Here is a 19,313-nt window from a genome sequence, read left to right as displayed (position 1 = left end):
TACCAATTCAGATGCCTTTTATTTCTTTTTCTTATCTGATTGCTGTGTCTAGGACTTCCAGTCTATGGTGAATAAAACTGGTGAGAGTAGACATCCTTGTCTTGCTCCTGATCTCAGGGGGAAAGCTGTCAATTTTTCACCATTGAGTATGATGCTAGCTGTGAATTTTTCATGGAGGGCCCTTATTAGGTTGTATCTTTGGGGTAAATACTCAGTAGTGCAATTTCAGGGTCATAGGGGAAGCTCTATTTTTCATTTCTTAAGGAATCTCCACACTGTTTTCCAAAGTGGCTGCACCAACTTGCATTCCCACCAACAATGTAATAAGGTTCCCCTTTCACCACGTTCTGTCCAACACATTTACTCTTAATAGAATTCTGAATACAATTGTGTTTAAGTCTACCATCTTATTTGCTTTCTATTTTTCCAGTGTATTCCTTGTTCTTTTCATCTTTTTTGCCTTCTGTTTGAGTATTTTTTTCTCATTCCATTTTATACATCCCACTTCATTGATTGCTATACCTATTGTTTTATATATTGAGGTTTACAGTATTCATCACAGTTTTATTCCTAAGACCTGTCCTCTGAGAGGTAGCAACTCATTGCCAGTTTTCAGTGAAGCTCCTCAATTCTCAATGGCTGGAATTCCAAAATCTTGCTGCTTTTCCTGATCTCCCTAATAGTTGCTTTTGGGGAAGCTTGTTCAGTCTTATCCCATGTCTGCCTTGCTTACTATTTAGCCAAAACTTGTTCAGGTTCCTAAAGCCCCTTTACTGTGCAATAACTTCCTTTCTGAATCTCTCTTTCATCATTTCCAGTGCTTTGGCACTATCAGCTATGGATCTCTGTCTCTGCACTTCAGTGAGGCCATCACGCTCTACTTAGGTGCCACCTCCATGGACGAGTGTTCTGAGAGTGCCTCTTGGCATAAAGTTAGTGGGACCATGGAACTCACCTTGTCAGTTTCCTTGCTATACAAGATTACTTTCTAAGCTGGCTGCTGTCCAATATCTGAATATAATAGTTAAATATTTCATTTTATATTTGCTTCTAGCAAGATGACTGGTCCTATAGCAGTTACTTTATTAAGACTGAAAGCAGGGTACCTGGATGGATCAGTGAGTTAAGCCTCTGACTTTGGCTTAGGTCATGATCTTGGGGTCCTGGGATCAAGCCCTGCTTCAGGCTCTGCTCAGTGGGGAGGCTGCTTCCCCCTCTCTCTGTCTGCCTCTCTGCCTACTTGTGATCTCTCTCTTTCCCTGTCAAATAAATAAGCAAAATCTTTTTTTAAAAAAGACTCAAAGCAAATGCAATAACATGACTTTAGTTTAGAATATCCTCAACTAAATGCTGTTTAGATTTTCCCATTTTTATATTTTTCCTATATTGGCAATAGACAACCACCTACTAAAGAACAACATTAAAGAACAAAAACATTAAAAAAGAAAAAATGACCCATCCATAATTCCAATACCCAGAGTAAGTCATTCCCAACATTTTGGAGATTTATTTTTTCTTTCAGTGCTTTCTGTGCATTTTGAAAACCTATATTAACATTGGTCCCTAAGGCATTAGCAAAACCACTTTTGGTAAGTACCAGTGGAAGATGATTGCTATTATTATTAATATTAGGGAATATTATCATTTTCTGTCAGATACAGAAAAAAGAGAAACCCTCAGATAACTGCTAGACAATAAAGTAAGAAGAAAAAGAAAGTGACAAATATTACATTTCTGATGGTGCTGAGAACAATTATTACCTGTAGAATTTCAGAAATAGTTCTGGGAGAGGAAGTGATTCTTTGAATAACTATAGACACTATGCAGTACAGTACTTCTCTAAGGCTTACTCATTTTATATAACTGAAACTTAGTAACCTTTGACTAATATCTAATTTGACTAATAACTGCCTTCTTCTGCAAGCCCCGGCAATGACTATACCACTCTCTGCTTCTACTAGTTTGACTATTTTACATAAGTGATATCATGTAGTATTTGCCTATTTTATTTTTTTGTACCTAGCTTACTTCACTTAGCTCATGTCCTTCAGGTTCATCCATGCTGTCACAAATTGCAGAATTCTCTCTTTTTCTTAAGGGTGAATAATATTCTATTTTGTGTATATTCAACATTCTTTATGCATTTGTCAATGGAAATTTAAATTGCTTCTATGTCTTGAATGTTATGAATAATGCTGCAATGAACCTGGGAAGTCAGATATTTCTTTGAGATCTTGATTTCAGTTCCTTCAGATATATACCCAGAAGTGAGATTGCTGGATCATATGAGTTCTATTCCTTATTTTTGAGAAACATCCAAACTATTTTCCATATTGGCTGCCCAATTTGTATTCCCTCCAACAATGTACAAGGGTTTCCTTTTCTCCATATCTTTGCCAACACTAGTTACCTTTTGGGGGTTTTTTGGTTTCATTTTGTTTTGTTTTACTTTTTTTATAACAACCATCATAACAGGGGTAATGTGGTTTTAATTTACACTTCCATGGTGATTAGTGATGATGCCCAATTTTCATGTACCTGTTGGCCATGTGTATGTCTTCTCTGGAGAAATGTTTATTTGGTTTTCTTGCCCATTTAAAAAAACTGGATTATTTGTTGTTGTTGTTGTTGTTGTTGTTGTTGTTGTTGTTGTTTTGCCATTGAGTTGTATAAGTTCCTTATATATTTCAAATATTAACCCTTTATCAGATACATGGTTTGCAAATATTTCCTATCATTTCACTGGTTGCCTTTTCATTTTGTTGATCATTTCCTTTGCTGTGCAAAAGTTTTTAGCTAGCTTTTTTTTAAAAAAAAATCTCATTTGTCTGTTTTTCGCTTTTGTCGTCTGTCAAATCTAAAATCATTGCCAAGTCTAATGTCCGAAAGTTTACCCTATGTTTTCTTCATGGACTTTTATAGTTTCAGATCTCATGTTAAGTCTTTAATCCATTTTGGGTTGATTTTTGTGTATGATATGAGATAAGAGTCCAATTTCATTGCTTTGCTTGTGGTTATCCAGTTTTCCCAACACATTTATTGGAGATACTGTCATATCCTCATTGTGTATTCTTGGCACCCTTGTCAAAGATCAGTTGACTGTATATGTGTGGATTTATTTCAAGGTTCTTTATTATATCCATTTCTCTATATGTCTATTTTTAACCATTATTATATAGTGTGATAAATTTTCTTGTGAATATTTTTCTTCAATTTAGAGTATTTATTTAGAATAGATTCCTAGAATTGGATGTAGAAATTGGAATGATATTGATATTATGATATATTATATCATAATATAATATGAGGCCTAGGGACTCTGGAACTCCTAATATTATTCTAGTTCTGGTAGTTATTCTTCTTAGATTTCTACAAAAGAAACAAAGTAATGAAAAATAAGACACTGCTTTTTTAAAATTTTTGTTTATTTATTTATTTGGCAGACAGAGATCACAAGTAGGCAGAGAGGCAGGCATAGAGAAAGTAGGAAACAGGCCCCCTGCTAAGCAGAGACCCCACCCACCCCGATGTGGAGTTCCATACCAGGACCCTGGGATCATGACCTGAGCCAAAGGCAGAGGCTTAAATCCACTGAGCTACCCAGGCGCCCCAAAACACTGCTTTTTTTTTTTTTTTTTAATTGCACTAGTCCCTAGTGTCACTCAAGTTCAGAACTCTGATAAGCTTGGGTTGGAGTACTTGGTTTAGTCTAAAGTCTTTCAAAATCTTCAATCTCCCTTACAGCTTAAGTGGAACTTTGCCAAATTTGTCAGTCCAGTTCCATGAAGAAGTGATGAAATAAAGTATGTGTGACCTTTTAAAACACAGTAACCCTAGCCAGTAGAAAATATGGACCAAGCAGCATCTGAAAATGTCACAAATCAGACTCCTCCTCATGGGGAAGAAAGGGCTAGTAAAAAGGAAATTTCTTACTCCACCATATTATTCAGAACTGGGCCAAGGTATATAAGCATTTAAATTTTTATTTTTTATATTTTTTTATTATTTTATGTTAGTCACCATACAGTATTTCTTTAGTTTTTGATGAACTGTTCCATGATTCTTTTTTTGCGTATAATACCCAATGCTCCTTGCAATACATGCCCTCCTTAATACCCATCACTGGGCTAACCCATCCCCCCATGCCCATCCCTTCTGAAACACTGAGTTTATTTCTCAGAGTCCATAGTTTCTCATGGCTCATTTCCCCTTCTGAGGTCTCCCTCTTCAGTTCCAGCAAAGGAAACAGTTCCCTTCTTTTCTTAATGTCCTCCATGCTATTCCTTATGTTCCACATATACGTGAAACCATTTGATAATTGTCTTTCTCTGCTTGACTTATTTCACTTAGCATAATCCCCTCCAGTTCCATCAATGTCAATGCAAATGATGGGTATTCATCCTTTCTGATGGCTGAGTAATATTCCATTGTATATATGAACTATATCTTCATTATCCATTCATCTGTTGAAGGGCCTCTCTTTCCACAGTTTGGCTATTGTGGACATGGCTACTATGAAGATCCGGGTACATGTGCCCCTTCTTTTCACTACATCTGTATCATTGGGAAAAATACCCAGTGTAATTGCTGGGTCATAGGGTAGCTCTATTTTTAACTTTTTAGGAACCTCAATACTATTTTCAAAGTGCTGTACCAACTTGCATTCCCACCAACAGTGTAAGAAGGTTCTCCTTTCTCCATATCCTCTCCAACATTTGTTGTTTCCTGCCTTGTTAATGTTTGTTATTCTAACTGGTGCAAGGTGATATCCCAATGTGGTTTTGATTTGTATTTCCCTGATGGCTAGTGATGTTGAGTATTTTTTCATGTGTCTGTTAGCTATTCATATATCATTTCTGGAGAAGAGTCTGTTCATGTCTTCTGCCCATTTTTTGACTTGATTCTTTGTTTTTGGGGTGTTGAGTTTGAGAAATTCTTTATAGATATTGTATACCAGATCTTTTTCTGTAATGTCATTTGTGACCTCAATGTGCGAAAGGAATCCATCAAAATCCTTGAGGAGAACACAGGCAGCAACCTCTTCGACCTCAGCCGCAGTAAATATCTTCTCCCATTCCATGGGTTGTCTCTTAGTTTTGTTGACTGTTTCCTTTGCTTTGCAGAAGATTTTTCTCTTGATGAAGTTCCAAAAGTTCATTTTTGCTTTTGTTTTCTTTGCCTTTAGAGACATGTCTTGAAAAAGTTTGCTGTGGCCAGTGTTGAGGAGGTTACTGACTATGCTCTCCTCTAGGATTTTATTGGATTCCTGTCTCACATTGGGGTCTTTCATCCTTTTGAGTTTATCTTTTTGTGTGGTGTAAGAGAATGGTCAGGTTTCATTCTTCTGTATATAGCTGTCCAATTTTCCCAGCACCGTTTATTGAAGAGATTCTCTTTTTTTCTTTTTGGTATTTTTTCCTGATTTGTCGAAGATTAGTTGACCATAGAGTTGAGGGTCCATACCTGGGGTCTCTATTCTATTCCATTGATCTATGTGTCTATTTTTTGTGCCAGTACCATGCTGTCTTGGTGATCACAGCTTTGTAATATAGCTTGAAATCAGGCAACGTGATGCCCCCATGTTTGTTTTTCTTTTTCAACATTTCCTTTGTGATTCGAGGTCTTTTCTGGTTCCATACAAATTTTAGGATTGTTTGTTCTAGCTCTTTGAAAAATGCCATTGATATTTTGATCACGATGGCATTGAAAGTATAGATTGCACTGGGTAGCATAGACATTTTAAAAATGTTTATTCTTCCAATTTGTGAGCATGGAATATTTGTCCATCTTTTTGTGTCTTCTTCAATTTCTTTCATAAGTGTTCTGTAGTATCTAGAGTATAGGTAATTTACCTCTTTGGTTAGGTTTATTCCTAGGTATCTTATCATTTTTTATGCTATTGTAAATGCAATTGATTCCCTAATTTCTCTTTCTACAGTTACATTGATAGTGTATAGAAAAGCAACTGATTTCTGTGCATTTTGTATCCTGCCCCATTAATTAATTGCTGTATGAATTCTAGTAATTTGGGGATGGGGTCTTTTGAGTTCTACACATAAAGTATCATGTCATCTGTGAAGAGAGAGCATTTGGTTTCTTTTTTGCCAATTTGAATACCTTTTATTTCTTTTTGTTGTCTGACTGCTGAGGCTAGGACTTCTAGCACTATGTTGAACAACAGTGGCAAGAGCAGGCATCCTTGTCATGTTCCTGAACTTAAGGAAAAAGCTCTCAGCTTTTTGCCATTGAGAATGATATTTGCTGTAGGCTTTTCATAAATGGTTTTTATGAAATTGAGGAATCTTCCCTCTATCCCTACACTCTGAAGAATTTTAATCAGGTAAGAATGTTATATTTTGTCAAATGCTTTTTCTGCATCAATTGAGAGGATCATGTGGTTCTTCTCTTTTCTTTTATTAATGTGTTCTATCACACTAAGAGATTTGCAAATGCTGAACCATTCTTGCATCCCAGGAATAAATCCCACCTGATTGTGATGGATAATTCTTTTAATGTACTGTTGGATCATATTGGCAAGGATAGTGTTGAGAATTTTGCCACCCATATTCATCAGGGATATTGATCTGTAATTCATCTTTTTTTTTAATTTTTTATTTTTTATAAACATATATTTTTATCCCTAGGGTTACAGGTCTGTGAATCACCAGGTTTACACACTTCACAGCACTCACCAAAGCACATACCCTCCCCAATGTCCATAATCCCACCCCCTTCTCCCAAACCCCCTCCCCCCAGCAACCCTCAGTTTGTTTTGTGAGATTAAGAGTCTCCTAGGAACAACGCCAAAGGCAAGGGAAGCAAGGGCAAAAATGAACTATTGGGATTTCATCAAGATCAAAAGCTTTTGCACAGCAAAGGAAACAGTTAACAAAATCAAAAGACAACTGTAATTCATCTTTTTGATGGGGTCTTTGCCTGGTTTGGGGATCAAGGTAATGCTGGCCTCATAGAATGAGTCTGGAAGTTTTCCTTCCATTTCTATTTTTTGAAACAGCTTCAGGAGAATAGGTATTATTTCTTCTTTAAATATTTGGTAGAATTCCCCTGGGAATCCATCAGGCCCTGGAGTCTTATTTTTTGGGAGGTTTTGATCACTGCTTCAATTTCATTACTGGTTATTGGTCTATTCGGATTGTCAGTTTCTTCCTGTTTCAGTTTTGGAAGGTTATAGGTTTCCAGGAAGTCATCCATTTCTTCCATGTTACTTAATTTATTGGCATATGGTTGCTGATAATAATTTCTTTTTTTAAGATTTTATTTATTTATTTATTTATTTGACAGGCAGAGGTCACAAGTAAGCAAAGAGGCAGGGGGTGTGGGGGGGTGATGCAGGCACTCTGCTCAATGTGGGGCTTGATCCCAGGAACTTGGGATCATGACCTGAGACAAAGGCAGAGGCTTAACCCACTGAGCCACCCAGATGCCCCTAGCAGGATGGTCTTTAGCTTCCAAGTGTTTGAATTCCTTCCAAATTTTTTGTTGTGATTGAGTTCCAATTTCAAAGCATTGTCGTCTGAAAATATGCAGAGAATAATCTCAATCTTTTGGTATAAACTAAGATTTGATTTGTGACCCAGTATGTGGTCTGTTCTGGAGAAAGTTCTACATGTCTTCAAGAATGAGTCTTCTGTTGTTTTGGGGTGGAGTACTCTATATATCTATGAAGTCCATCTGGTCCAACGTGTCTTTCAAAGCTCCTGTTTCTTTGTTGATCTTCTGCTTTAAATTTTTAAATATATTTGAAAAAATTATTTTCCAGGAAGATTGAACTAATTTTCTACCCACTTGCATTGCACAAAAATGTCTTTTTTCCACACCTTCATTTTACATTTTATATTCATTACATTTTAATGAATTCTGTCGTTTATTAATTGTGTGATTTCAGGAATGTAGCTGAACTTTTCTATGCCTCAGTTTCTTATCTGCAAAGTACAATTAATAATATCTACCTTATAATGTTACTGGGACAGTGTAATTATATAGAACCCTTCATGCCTGTCAATAAATTTTTCAATAAAATACTAGTTACTATTTTGTGATGTGGTTGCTTGGTAAAAATCTTAAATAGTTTCCCAGGTGAAAAATGTAACTCTCATTGTTCTGTTGTACTTATTTAGTTATAACAATGGGTATTTTTCCTATATTTAAGAGCTATTTTCATTTCTACTTTCTAAATAATCCTTGGCAAATTATTTCTGAGCCTCAACAATTTTCATAGTGTTTTACATGTAATCTGAATGTAAGACATCAACTCTTATCCAATATTTCTTTCAAATATTTTCCTGTTTGTAGTTTATCCTTTAATTTAATTCATGATATTATTATCTCACAGAGCCCTTTCAATTTATGTCATAAATTCTATATGTTTTCTTTCATGGATTCTTAGATTTTGTGTCATTTGATCTTATCCAGGAATCACAGGAATTTTAACTTATTTTTGCTGTTTTTTTATTGTTTTACTTTCAGTATTTTCCTCTTTAATCTAAATACTTAGTGAACTAAATTCTAAGGTTTTATTTATAAAGCAAAAAGAATGTACTGATCTTTAGGAGGTCAAATTAAGTTTGATTCCTGAAAGTTATTTCACATTTTTCAAGCATATGTTATAATTATATATGTAGTATTTTGAACAGTTAGTGGTGCAGTTTTATACATGGTAACAGTGCTAACAATATACACATCATTTTGTAACAATATGTGTATAGCCATTATGTAAAATCCATATAAAGTCTAATATCCTCATGTCAGAACTAGCCAAGAAGGCTTTAATAATGTCATACTCTATAAAAAAGTCCTTCCTCTGGGAAGAGGATATTTGGGGAACAATAAAGTGGATTTACATTACAAACAACTAAATAAAATTAAAATATTCTATTTAGTATTAATTAGAATAACATGCATAGCAACAAGCTAGAAATATCCAATTTGGTTTTAAACTGGGTTTTAAGTGATACTCTTCTATGGGACATGATGTCACCATCCCAAAGTTTGTTCTTTTTATTTGTGCAAACAGGCAAAGAGGCATAAATCTCAATGGGAGAGGAAAACCAAACCTTTGTGACTGAGTTTATTTTCCTTGGCCTTTCCCAGGACTTGCAGACCCAGATCCTGCTATTTATTCTTTTTCTCGTCATTTATCTTTTGACTGTGCTTGGAAACCTGCTCATCATCCTTCTCATCTTCATGGATTCTCGACTTCACACTCCCATGTACTTTTTTCTTAGAAACCTCTCTTTCGCAGATCTCTGCTTCTCTACTAGTATTGTCCCTCAAGTGTTGGTCCACTTCCTTGTGAAGAGGAAAACTATTTCTTTTTTTGGGTGTGTGACACAGATAATTGTCTTTCTTCTGGTGGGGTGTACAGAGTGTGCACTGCTGGTGGTGATGTCCTATGACCGGTATGTGGCTGTCTGCAAGCCCCTGCACTACTCCACCATCATGACCCAAAAAGTGTGTCTCCAGTTGACCATAGGATCCTGGGCCAGTGGGGCACTAGTGTCTCTGGTGGATACCATCTTTACTTTCCAACTACCCTATCAAGGACAGAACATTATTAACCACTACTTTTGTGAACCTCCTGCCCTCCTGAAGCTGGCTTCAGCAGACACTTACAGTACAGAAATGGCCATCTTTGCTATGGGTGTGGTCATCCTCTTAGCTCCTGTCTGCCTGATCCTTGTGTCCTACTGGAATATTATCTCCACTGTGATCCAGATGCAGTCTGGGGAGGGGAGGCTCAAGGCTTTCTCTACTTGTGGTTCCCATCTCATTGTTGTTGTCCTCTTCTATGGATCAGCAATATTTGCCTACATGCGGCCAAACTCCAAGACCACAAAAGGGAAAGATAAGATGATATCTGTGTTCTATACAGTGGTGACTCCAATGTTGAACCCCATAATTTATAGCCTGAGAAACAAGGATGTCAAAGGGGCTCTCAGAAAACTAGCTGAAAGAAAGTTCTTTTCTCAGAGGCAGTGATATCTAGATCTGACTATTTTTTTAGATCTGACTTTTATTTGATTTTATTTATTTTTAAAGATTTTATTTGTTTATTTGAGAGAGATAGAGAGCACTAGCCAGGGGAGGAATATGGGAGGGGGAAAGGGACAAGCCAACTCCCACTGAGTGGTTAGCCCAAGGCGGGGTTCATTCCCAGGACCCTGAGATCATGACCTGATCTGAAGTCAGAGACTTAAACCACTGAGCCTCCCAGGAGCCCGTTTATTTTTTATTTATTTATTTACTTACTTACTTACTTTTAGAGTCAGAGTACACACCTGCTCTTGTGAGTAGGTGGTGTGAGGGGTAGAGGGAGAGACAGAGAGAATCTTAAGCTGGCTCCATGCTCAGCCCAGAGCTGATTAGGGCTCAAGCTCAGGACTCTGAGATCATGACCTGAGCCAAAATCAAGAGACAGACACTCAACCAAATGAACCACCCAGGAAACCCTATGAGTCTGACTTTTAGAAATATGGTATCATGCTTAAAAGAGCTATACAATTTTGGTAGACAATTATGAATTAGTTTAGGAAGCATAAAAGTGAAGGACATGTTCTAAAAACCATGAATATTTCATAGTAAGCTAGACCACAGAGGAGAAATAATAGGATAAAAAGTTAGGTTTTCTTTTCATTTTTAAGGATTTTATTTATTTATTTGACAGAGAGAGGATTGCAGAGAGCACAAGCAAGGAAAACAAGAGGCAGAGAGAGAGGGAGAAGCAGAACCCCCAATGAGCAAGGAGCCTAATGCAGTGCTGGATCCCAGAATCCTGGGATCATGAACTGAACCAAAGGCAGTTGCTTAACCAACTAAGCCACCCAGGTGCCCCCAGGTCTTCCTGATTATAAAACACATAAAGTGTTATACTGGAGTTTGTATTTATGTCAGCTAACATGGATATGTTTTAAACATGATCGTAACTGAATCTAAGAGATTTAAACTAGATTATTTTGAAGTAACATCTAATATGAGTTGCATACATGATTCTAACATCAAAGACATTTCAGGCTTAGCTGTCCCAGTCATACATAGATGTCCTAGGACTCAGCTCTGACAAAAACAATCAATAAATCTAAGAATCTTTAAAACTGGGATCATACATGGTTCAGAGCATTTCAGCTTGTAAAATGATACAAAAGCAAAATACTTTCTAGTACATAATGTTCTCTCCTGAAAGCTTCAAAAAAAAATGAGTATTTTATCTTATCATCCCACATTTCATAGAAACATAGACTATGAGGGTTAAAGGGGAAGTTAACTGTCATTTAACTCAAACATAGGTCCAAACATTTAAACCACTCCACAATACTTCTATTGAGTAATTACCCAGCATTGGCCTAACCAAGAATAGATAGCTCCCTACTCTCTTAGATCATTCCCTTTCACTTATAAGTTGATCCTTGAACAACATGTGCCAACCCCCACATATTGAAAAATCCTCAAACAACTTTTGACTTCCCAAAACTTAACTTCTAATAGCCTGTTGTTGACTGGAAGTCTTTCCAATAACATAAACAGTCGATTAACGCACAATTTGTATGTTATGTGTATTGTATACTGTATTCTTACAATAAAGTAAGCTAGAGAAAAGGAAATGTTCGTAAGAAGAATGTAAGAGAAAATGCATTCACAGCACTGTACTGTATCCAAAAAAATCCACATATAAGTTGCCCCATGCAGTCCACACCTGCATTGTTCAAGGGTCAACTATAGATAGGTCTTTGCTGTTACAAAGATCTTCCTTATGATCAGGCAAAATCAGTTTTCCTGTATCTTCAACCCACTTTCTCTAATTTTAGTCCTAGAACAATTTTCAGTATCCTATACCACGACTCACTGAAGTCAGTTTCTGTATATGCCCTAATTCAGTTCTCACAGCCAACCAGCCACTTGTTTCATTAAAGTTCCCTCATCGAACATGCTTTGGCTCCCTGTATTCATTCTGGCCATCCTCCTTTGCAGGAGCCCACTTCACCCAGTGAATACCTCCTCCAAAACCAAAAAAAGAAATTAAGATTTTAAAATTGGAGTTCACCAATCTGAGGCTGACCCCTCCATAGGCTTAGAGGCCTGTGACCACATCTCAGTGTGGCTCAATGTCTCTAGAATGGTAGATTCTGGGCTCCACTTCAGGTTTCATAAACCCTTAGTCCAAACATTCTAGCTGACAGCCACTTGCCTATTTTACAAAAACTTTTATTCAGTCACATGTTTAGAGGGGATTTTATGATAACCATCCTATAGTTGCCATAGATATGAGGCCAAGAACAACAGACCTCAGTAGTCAGGAACTACTGATTCTACAGTAGAAGAGCGCCCCAATGTAGTAAGATGGAGCAGCTAAATTTCTTATTTCTTTAATTCATGCATCCATGCATTCATTTTAAGCCCATTTCTCTGGGCTCTTATTTCATTGTATCTTACTGACTCTAGTGTATCCAAAATACCCAGAACAATGACTGACATATACTGTGTTTCAAAACAGATTTTTACATTGTTGTGATCCTTTCTTTTAAAAGATTGCATGTATGTGTGTATTTATTTATGAATGAAAGTGAAAGAGAGAGAATGAGCAAGGGTAAGAGGGAGAGGGAAAGGGAGAAGCAGATTTCCCACTCAGTAGAGAGCCTGACTAGGGATTGATCTCAGGACTCTGGGACCATGACATGAGCTGAACACAGACACTTAACCAACTGATCCACCTAGGTGCCCCTGTTACTACCCTTTTAAAATTACTGGAGCTGCACTACAATAGACAATTCGAATCTGGGGTGTGATGATCAGAGAACAATCTCATACAAACAGCATGTGCTAGTTGAAGTGATACAGACCAGGACAAAATACTAGTAGGTGAAGTTGGTGACTTGACTGCCATGGTGATCTAAATGAGATCTATCTAGTTCAGTAACAGGAGAAAAAGTAAGGAAATGTAAACAGAAGATTTGGAGACTAATTTAGAGAAGTTTCACCACGAGGGAAAAGAAGAAAGAGATAGGGATGAGAAAATGGGGTTGTGAGCTTTTTTTTTTTTTTTTTTTTTTTTTTTTTTTTTTTTAATTAGATTCCTCGGTCACTTCTCCCATTTCCTTGAAGACTGTAACCCCTGGATCAGTGAAACTTTCCCCAACGCACTACTCCTGTTAGAGATCTTAAATATTCTAATTTTCACATAAAATGAAATATTCAACTACTCTGCATTCTCAGAATTCCTTGATCTTCATTTCTCCAATGATTTCAGCCATCTGCACCACCGTCATTTCTTTAATATTCCCATTACCAATAACTGCCATCCCCACTCCAAATTCTAAAACCACTGAATCCTCAGAAATATAAAATGTTTACTGTTTTAAGGCACTGAGTTTTGAGATGGTTTGTTATATAGCAATGGATAACTGAAATGTTAAGAGAATTATTCTTCCATTCCTTCCATCGAAAAAGATGCCTGTGGGTCTTTTTCACACTACTAATAAAAGCTGCTTTCTCTCTCAAAACAAAAGAAAAGAAAACAAAGCAAAAGCCCCAGACATGCTCTCTTACGCTATGGAAGGAGAAAGGGAATGAACAGCCAGAAAGCATCTAAAGAAAAAATTTCAAGCATACACCCCAAAATAATAATGAATATAATGTAAGGATTATGGTTCTTCGTTGCAAGTAACAGAGGCCGACTATGTGTGATTTAAGCTAGAAGGAAAAATCTTGAAATAATGGTCATTCTGGTCCTGCAGCCAGCACCACAGGCCAAAATCCTATGGACTGGGTGTGATGAGAACATCACCGCCACTCAGCACTAGATGGCGCACCTTACTCTGCCAACGCTATCAGCCCAGGTCCTGCAGCTGGAGCTTGATTCGCTGAGGCTGGAAATCTGGATTCCATGCTTCTGCTGCCACTGAAAGAAAAACAAAGAAAGAAATTGTGTGCTGAAAAACACTACATCAGTCAGGCGATCAGGGTTAACAGCAATAGTGATAAGTCATATTGATAGTATGTACCCTTGAGAGGACATGATGGAAATAGCACTTTATCTTTGTGATCCTCCCCTCACACACACACCCATAACTTCAGGCTAATCATGAGAAAAACATCAGACAAATTCTAATATGTGGGCTTCCTATAAAATATATGACCAGTACTTCTTAACTGCAACTGTCATCAAAAGTTTATAGCAGCAATGTCCACAATAGCCAAACTATGGAAAGAACCTAGATGTCCATCAACAGATGAATGGATCAAGAAGATGTGGTATATATACACAATGGAATACTATGCAGCCATCAAAAGAAATGAAATCTTGCCATTTGCGACAACATGGATGGAACTAGAGCGTATCATGCTTAGCAAAATAAGTCAAGCAGAGAAAGACAACTATCATATGATCTCCCTGATATGAGGAAGTGGTGATGCAACATGGGGGCTTAAGTGGGTAGGAGAAGAATCAATGAAACAAGATGGGATTGGGAGGGAGACAAACCATAAGTGACTCTTAATCTCACAAAACAAACTGAGGGTTGCTGGGGGGAGGGGGGGTGTGAGAAGGGGGGTGGGGTTATGGACATTGGGGAGGGTATGTGCTATGGTAAGTGCTGTGAAGTGTGTAAACCTGGCGATTCACAGACCTGTACCCCTGGGGCTAAAAATATATGTTTATCAAAAATAAAAAATTAAAAAAAAAAAAAAGAAAAAATCTGGATGTCATGATGCTACATGGAAATGGAGTTGTAGCAAACATCTCAAGGAGATGTTGTAGCAAAGAGTTGTAGCAAAGCATCTCAAGGATCAAGTCCCAGAAAGCTTCAGAATCCTTTACCTTTTTAGTGAAAGTCACATATTGAGAGAAACCTTACAAGGTTGTTCCTTAAGAAATATCTGGACCTTTAGTAAAGTGACTGCAACCTGAAAATTACCTTGCTCAGTTACACAGCAGAGTCAGTGCTTCAGTGGATCTCTGAAGGCAAATAGTTAGAAATATCATATCAATAAGATGTGAGAGAAAGTCTGGTCCTTCTCCTTCCTACTCTGTGCCTTTTCCATTTCTCTGCTCTTTAATTGGCTGTAGAACAGAGACTAATTTGAGACTAATTTACTGGCAATACTTACAAGTCAAAATTTTTATTTCGCCTAGCAACTTTAATATAACTTGTATAAAGGTCAGCCTCATCACAAACAATTCATAGCACATACCCTATCCCCAATCGTGGAAAATATCATCCATAATTCTGAAATAACTTACTAATGGCCCTCTGAATATTGAAGCATTAAGTGAACAGCAGTGGTACAAATAAGAAGTCATCTGAACTTGGGGCTCAGCTTTGTCAGATTTTCATTTCCAAAAATTGGAGGATGATAATCTCTATCTTACAGTGTTTTGTGCAGATGAGTGAAAAGATATTTATAATTTGCTTAAGACAGTAATGGGGACATGGGGCAGCTGGGTGGCTCCACCACGTGGATTTTCAGCTTCCCCTTTTGTGGCCCCACAGAGTGAACCACTTTTTCTGTGACAGCCGCCCTGTCATTGCACTGGTGTGTGCTGATTCCTTTCTGTTTAAACTGGAGGCTCTGACAGCCACTGTCTTATTTATTCTCTCCCCTTTCTTGCTGATCCTGGGGTCCTCTGTCCAAATCCTCTCCCCTGTCTTCAGGATGTCCTCAGCTGAGGGGAAACACAAGGCCTTCTCCACGTGCTCAACCTTCTGGTTGTCTCCCTCTTCTACAGCACTGCCATCCTACAGTACTTCCAACCCAATCCAGCACCTCTCCTGAGAGCAAGGAAACGCTATCACTTGCCTACACAGTGGTGACTCCCATGTTGAACCTCATCTATAGTTTAAGGAATAGTGAAGTGAAGACTGCACTAAAACGAGCCATCAACAGGATCTTGGGCCCTCAGAAACTATGACTGACCAAAGGAGTGAAATGCAAGGAGAAAGGAAAGAAAAAAGAATTCCTCAATGGGTTTTGGTGCCTGCTCATTCTAAAAGCCATGATATATCCACTAGAATTTTGGACTTTACTAGGATCTGTTTCTGAATGAAACAACATGAGCAATGAAGGAGAACTTCTATAGGCCTGGGTCCATAAAACTGGGGGACAACATATCTGAGGATACTGCTAATTGACACAAATTGGGAGCTGATCTGAAGGTTGACAGTTGTAGTGACAACACTACAGTTTGCATTCTGTACTTGTTTTAACTTTTCTTGAACTTCCTCAACCATGTCTTTTTATAACTTCCTGCTTTACATTACCTATTTTTTCAAACTCTACCTGAAACTTTTAAGGATCTTTCTGCTTACAAGGTAAACTTATGACAATGGTAATAATAAGTGGTAGACTTTTGTTTCATTCTCTGACTCATTTTTTTTAACTCACAGTTTCAGTACATTTTTTTTACATTTGCTTATATATTCCTTCAAATTTTTTTTTAATTTTCAGCATAACAGTATTCATTATTTTTTCACCACACCCAGTGCTCCATGCAATCCGTGCCCTCTATAATACCCACCACTTGGTACCCCAACCTTCCACCCCCCACCACTTTAAACCCCTCAGATTGTTTTTCAGAGTCCATAGTCTCTCATGATTCACCTCCCCTTCCAATTTCCCCCAACTCCCTTCTCCTCTCTAACTCCCCATGACCTCCATACTATTTGTTATGCTCCACAAATTAGTGAAACCATATGATAATTGACTCTCTCTGCTTGACTTATTTTACTCATTTTTAATCAACATTCAGTATGTGTCAGAACCTTTTTAGGCCCTGAAGACACAGCGTTGAAGAAAATAGACAAATTTCTTACCTTGGGGAATTTATATTCTGGTGAGAAAGAAAATAATAAAAGAATACTCAAAAACATCCACTGGCTTCAGAAAGGGGAACCCTCCTACATTCTTGGTGGGAATGCAAGCTGGTGCAACCACTCTGGAAAACAGCATGGAGGTTCCTCAAAAAGTTGAAAACAGAGCTACCCTATGACCCAGTATTAGGATAAATACTAAGTATTTACCCTAAAGATACAAATGTAGTTACCCAAAGGGGCACATACACCTGAATGTTTATAGCAGCAAAGTCCACAATAGCCAAACTATGGAAAGAACCTAGATGTTCATCAACAGATGAATGGATAAAAATGTGGCATATGTATACAACAGAATACTATGAAGCCATCAAAAGAAGTGAAATCTTGCCATTTGCAATGACATGAATGGAACTAGAGGGTATTATGCTTAGTGAAATAAGCCAATCAGAGAAAGACAATTATCATATGATCTCCCTGATATGAGGAAGTTGAGAGGCAACGTGGGAAGTTTAGGGAGTAGGAAGGAAATAAATGAAACAAGATGGGATCAGGAGGGAGACAAACCATAAAAGACTCTTTAATCTCACAAAACAAACTGAGGGTTGCCGCGGAGAGGAGGGTAGGGAGCAGGTGGTTGAGTTATGGACATTGGGGAAGGTATGTGCTATGGTGAGTGCTGTGAAGTGTGTAAACCTGGTGATTCACAGACCTGTACCCCTGGGGATAAAAATATATGTTTATAAAAAATAAAAAATTATATTAAAAAAATATATGTTTATAAAAAATAAAAAATTATATAAAAAAAACTTCTAACAAAAAAAAAAGACTTTATTTATTTATTTATTTAAGAGAGAGAGAGAGAGCAGGAGAGGGGACAAAGTCAGAGGGAGAAGCAGACTCCCCACGGAGCTGGGAACCCAATGTGGGACTCAGTCCCGGATCTCCGGGATCATGACCTGAGCTGAAGACAGTGGCTTAGCCAACTGAGTCACCCAGGCATCCCAGGATTTCCTAACTCTTATGTGTTAACTCTGACTTAAGAAGGAAGGAGACCCTAGTTCTATTAGTCCATGAATTAATGTAAGATGGAGGGTAGGTCCGCAACAAGGTCCAAGGATGAGTATCTTAACATATTACGAACTTCCTTAGGAACTACTCAACAAATCATAGAGGTAGGAAGCTAAGAGATTTCTACAGTCATTGGCGGATATGAAGCCTACATGGGAAATTCCTTGTTGCTACTTTCTTCAGAGCTCCCTTCACATCCTTGTTCCTTAGGCTATAGATGAGGGGATTAAGCATGGGTGTCACCATTGCATAGAACACAGACACCAGTTTTTTCTGTTCTTTGGAAGACTTTGGTGTCATGTAGGTCACAATTCCTGACCCATAAAAAAGGATGACCACCAGGAGGTGGGAGCCACAGGTAGAGAATGCCTTGAGCCTCCTCACAGCTGACTTCATCCTCACCACAGTCACTATTATGTGGCTATAGGACACCAGAATTAGGGAAACAGGTATGAGGAGAATCACGACACCCATGAGGAAAATGGCCATCTCTGAAGTGCGGGTGTCTGTGGATGCCAGGATCAACAGTGCAGGAGCCTCACAGAAGAAATGAGCAATACTATTGCTGCCTCGATAGGGTAGCCTTAATACAAAAGTGGTATCCACCACAGACACCAGAATGCCACTGGTCCATGATCCTGCAGCCAGCTGGACACACAACCTCCAAGTCATGACGCTAGAGTAATGCAGAGGGTTGCAGATGGCCACATACCGATCATAGGACATCACTGCCAAAAAGGCACACTGTGTGCATCCAAAAATGAGGAAGAGTATAAGCTGAACTGCACAACGTGTGAATGAAATGACCTTCTTCCTGGATAGCAGGTGGACTAGGGCCTGAGGAATGATGTTGGTAGAAAAACAGAGGTCAGCCAGAGATAAGTTGCAGAGGAAAAAATACATGGGTGTGTGAAGCCGCGAGTCAGCCTGTACAAGGCACATGAGAAGCAGATTTGCAAGCACGGTGACCAGGTAGACACCCAGGAATACAATGAATAGCAGCTTCTGCGTGTGGGGGTCATCAGAGAGTCCCAGAAGGAGGAATTCGGTCACCTGTGTCTGATTTGATTGTCTCATAGTTTGTATTTTTTTCAGTAAGAAGTCACCTCATGCCAAACATAGGTCCATATAACCTATAAAATATATCAATCAGATTTGGAAGACTTTGGGATTGCTCTGAGTCATTACCAGCCATTCCAAGAATCCCCTTTATATAGAAGAGGATCAGGTTGCTTTAGTCGGAATTTTCGGTGTTGTAAAACTTAATACCCTTAGGTTGGTGCTTTTATTTTTAGTGTCATCTGCAAATGTAGAGTAGATCAAAAGAATTGTCTTCTTTATTCTGAATATGATAATTCTAATAATAAAAAAGATTGAATTAATCTATAAAGCATGGCATTTAATTTCACTTTATTATTAGCT

At 38.0% G+C, this 19,313-nt stretch overlaps 2 protein-coding genes across 2 annotated transcripts; one reads left to right on the top strand and one right to left on the bottom strand.

Moving 5' to 3' along the window:
• Positions 1 to 9,033: 9,033 nt before the first annotated feature.
• On the top strand, positions 9,034 to 9,999 carry LOC132011068 (olfactory receptor 2D3). Its single transcript, XM_059389203.1, has one exon. It carries the CDS (start codon positions 9,055 to 9,057, stop codon positions 9,997 to 9,999), a length of 945 nt encoding a protein of 314 aa, XP_059245186.1. The 5' UTR covers positions 9,034 to 9,054.
• Positions 10,000 to 18,020: 8,021 nt separating this feature from the next.
• Positions 18,021 to 18,968, bottom strand: LOC132012361 (olfactory receptor 2D2). The gene has a single exon (XM_059392323.1). The coding sequence runs from the start codon at positions 18,966 to 18,968 to the stop codon at positions 18,021 to 18,023; it is 948 nt and encodes a 315-aa protein (XP_059248306.1).
• Positions 18,969 to 19,313: the final 345 nt, after the last annotated feature.

This window comes from Mustela nigripes, chromosome 1, assembly GCF_022355385.1.
Source record: "Mustela nigripes isolate SB6536 chromosome 1, MUSNIG.SB6536, whole genome shotgun sequence".
Lineage (NCBI taxonomy): Eukaryota > Metazoa > Chordata > Mammalia > Carnivora > Mustelidae > Mustela > Mustela nigripes.
The sequence above is the reverse complement of the archived record's forward strand: the minus strand, read 5'-3'. Positions and strand labels throughout refer to the sequence as shown.

Excerpts from the sequence above, each read along its gene's own strand:
- LOC132011068 (XM_059389203.1), top strand. The coding sequence starts at position 9,055 with ATGGGAGAGGAAAACCAAACCTTTGTGACTGAGTTTATTTTCCTTGGC.
- LOC132012361 (XM_059392323.1), bottom strand. The coding sequence starts at position 18,968 with ATGAGACAATCAAATCAGACACAGGTGACCGAATTCCTCCTTCTGGGA.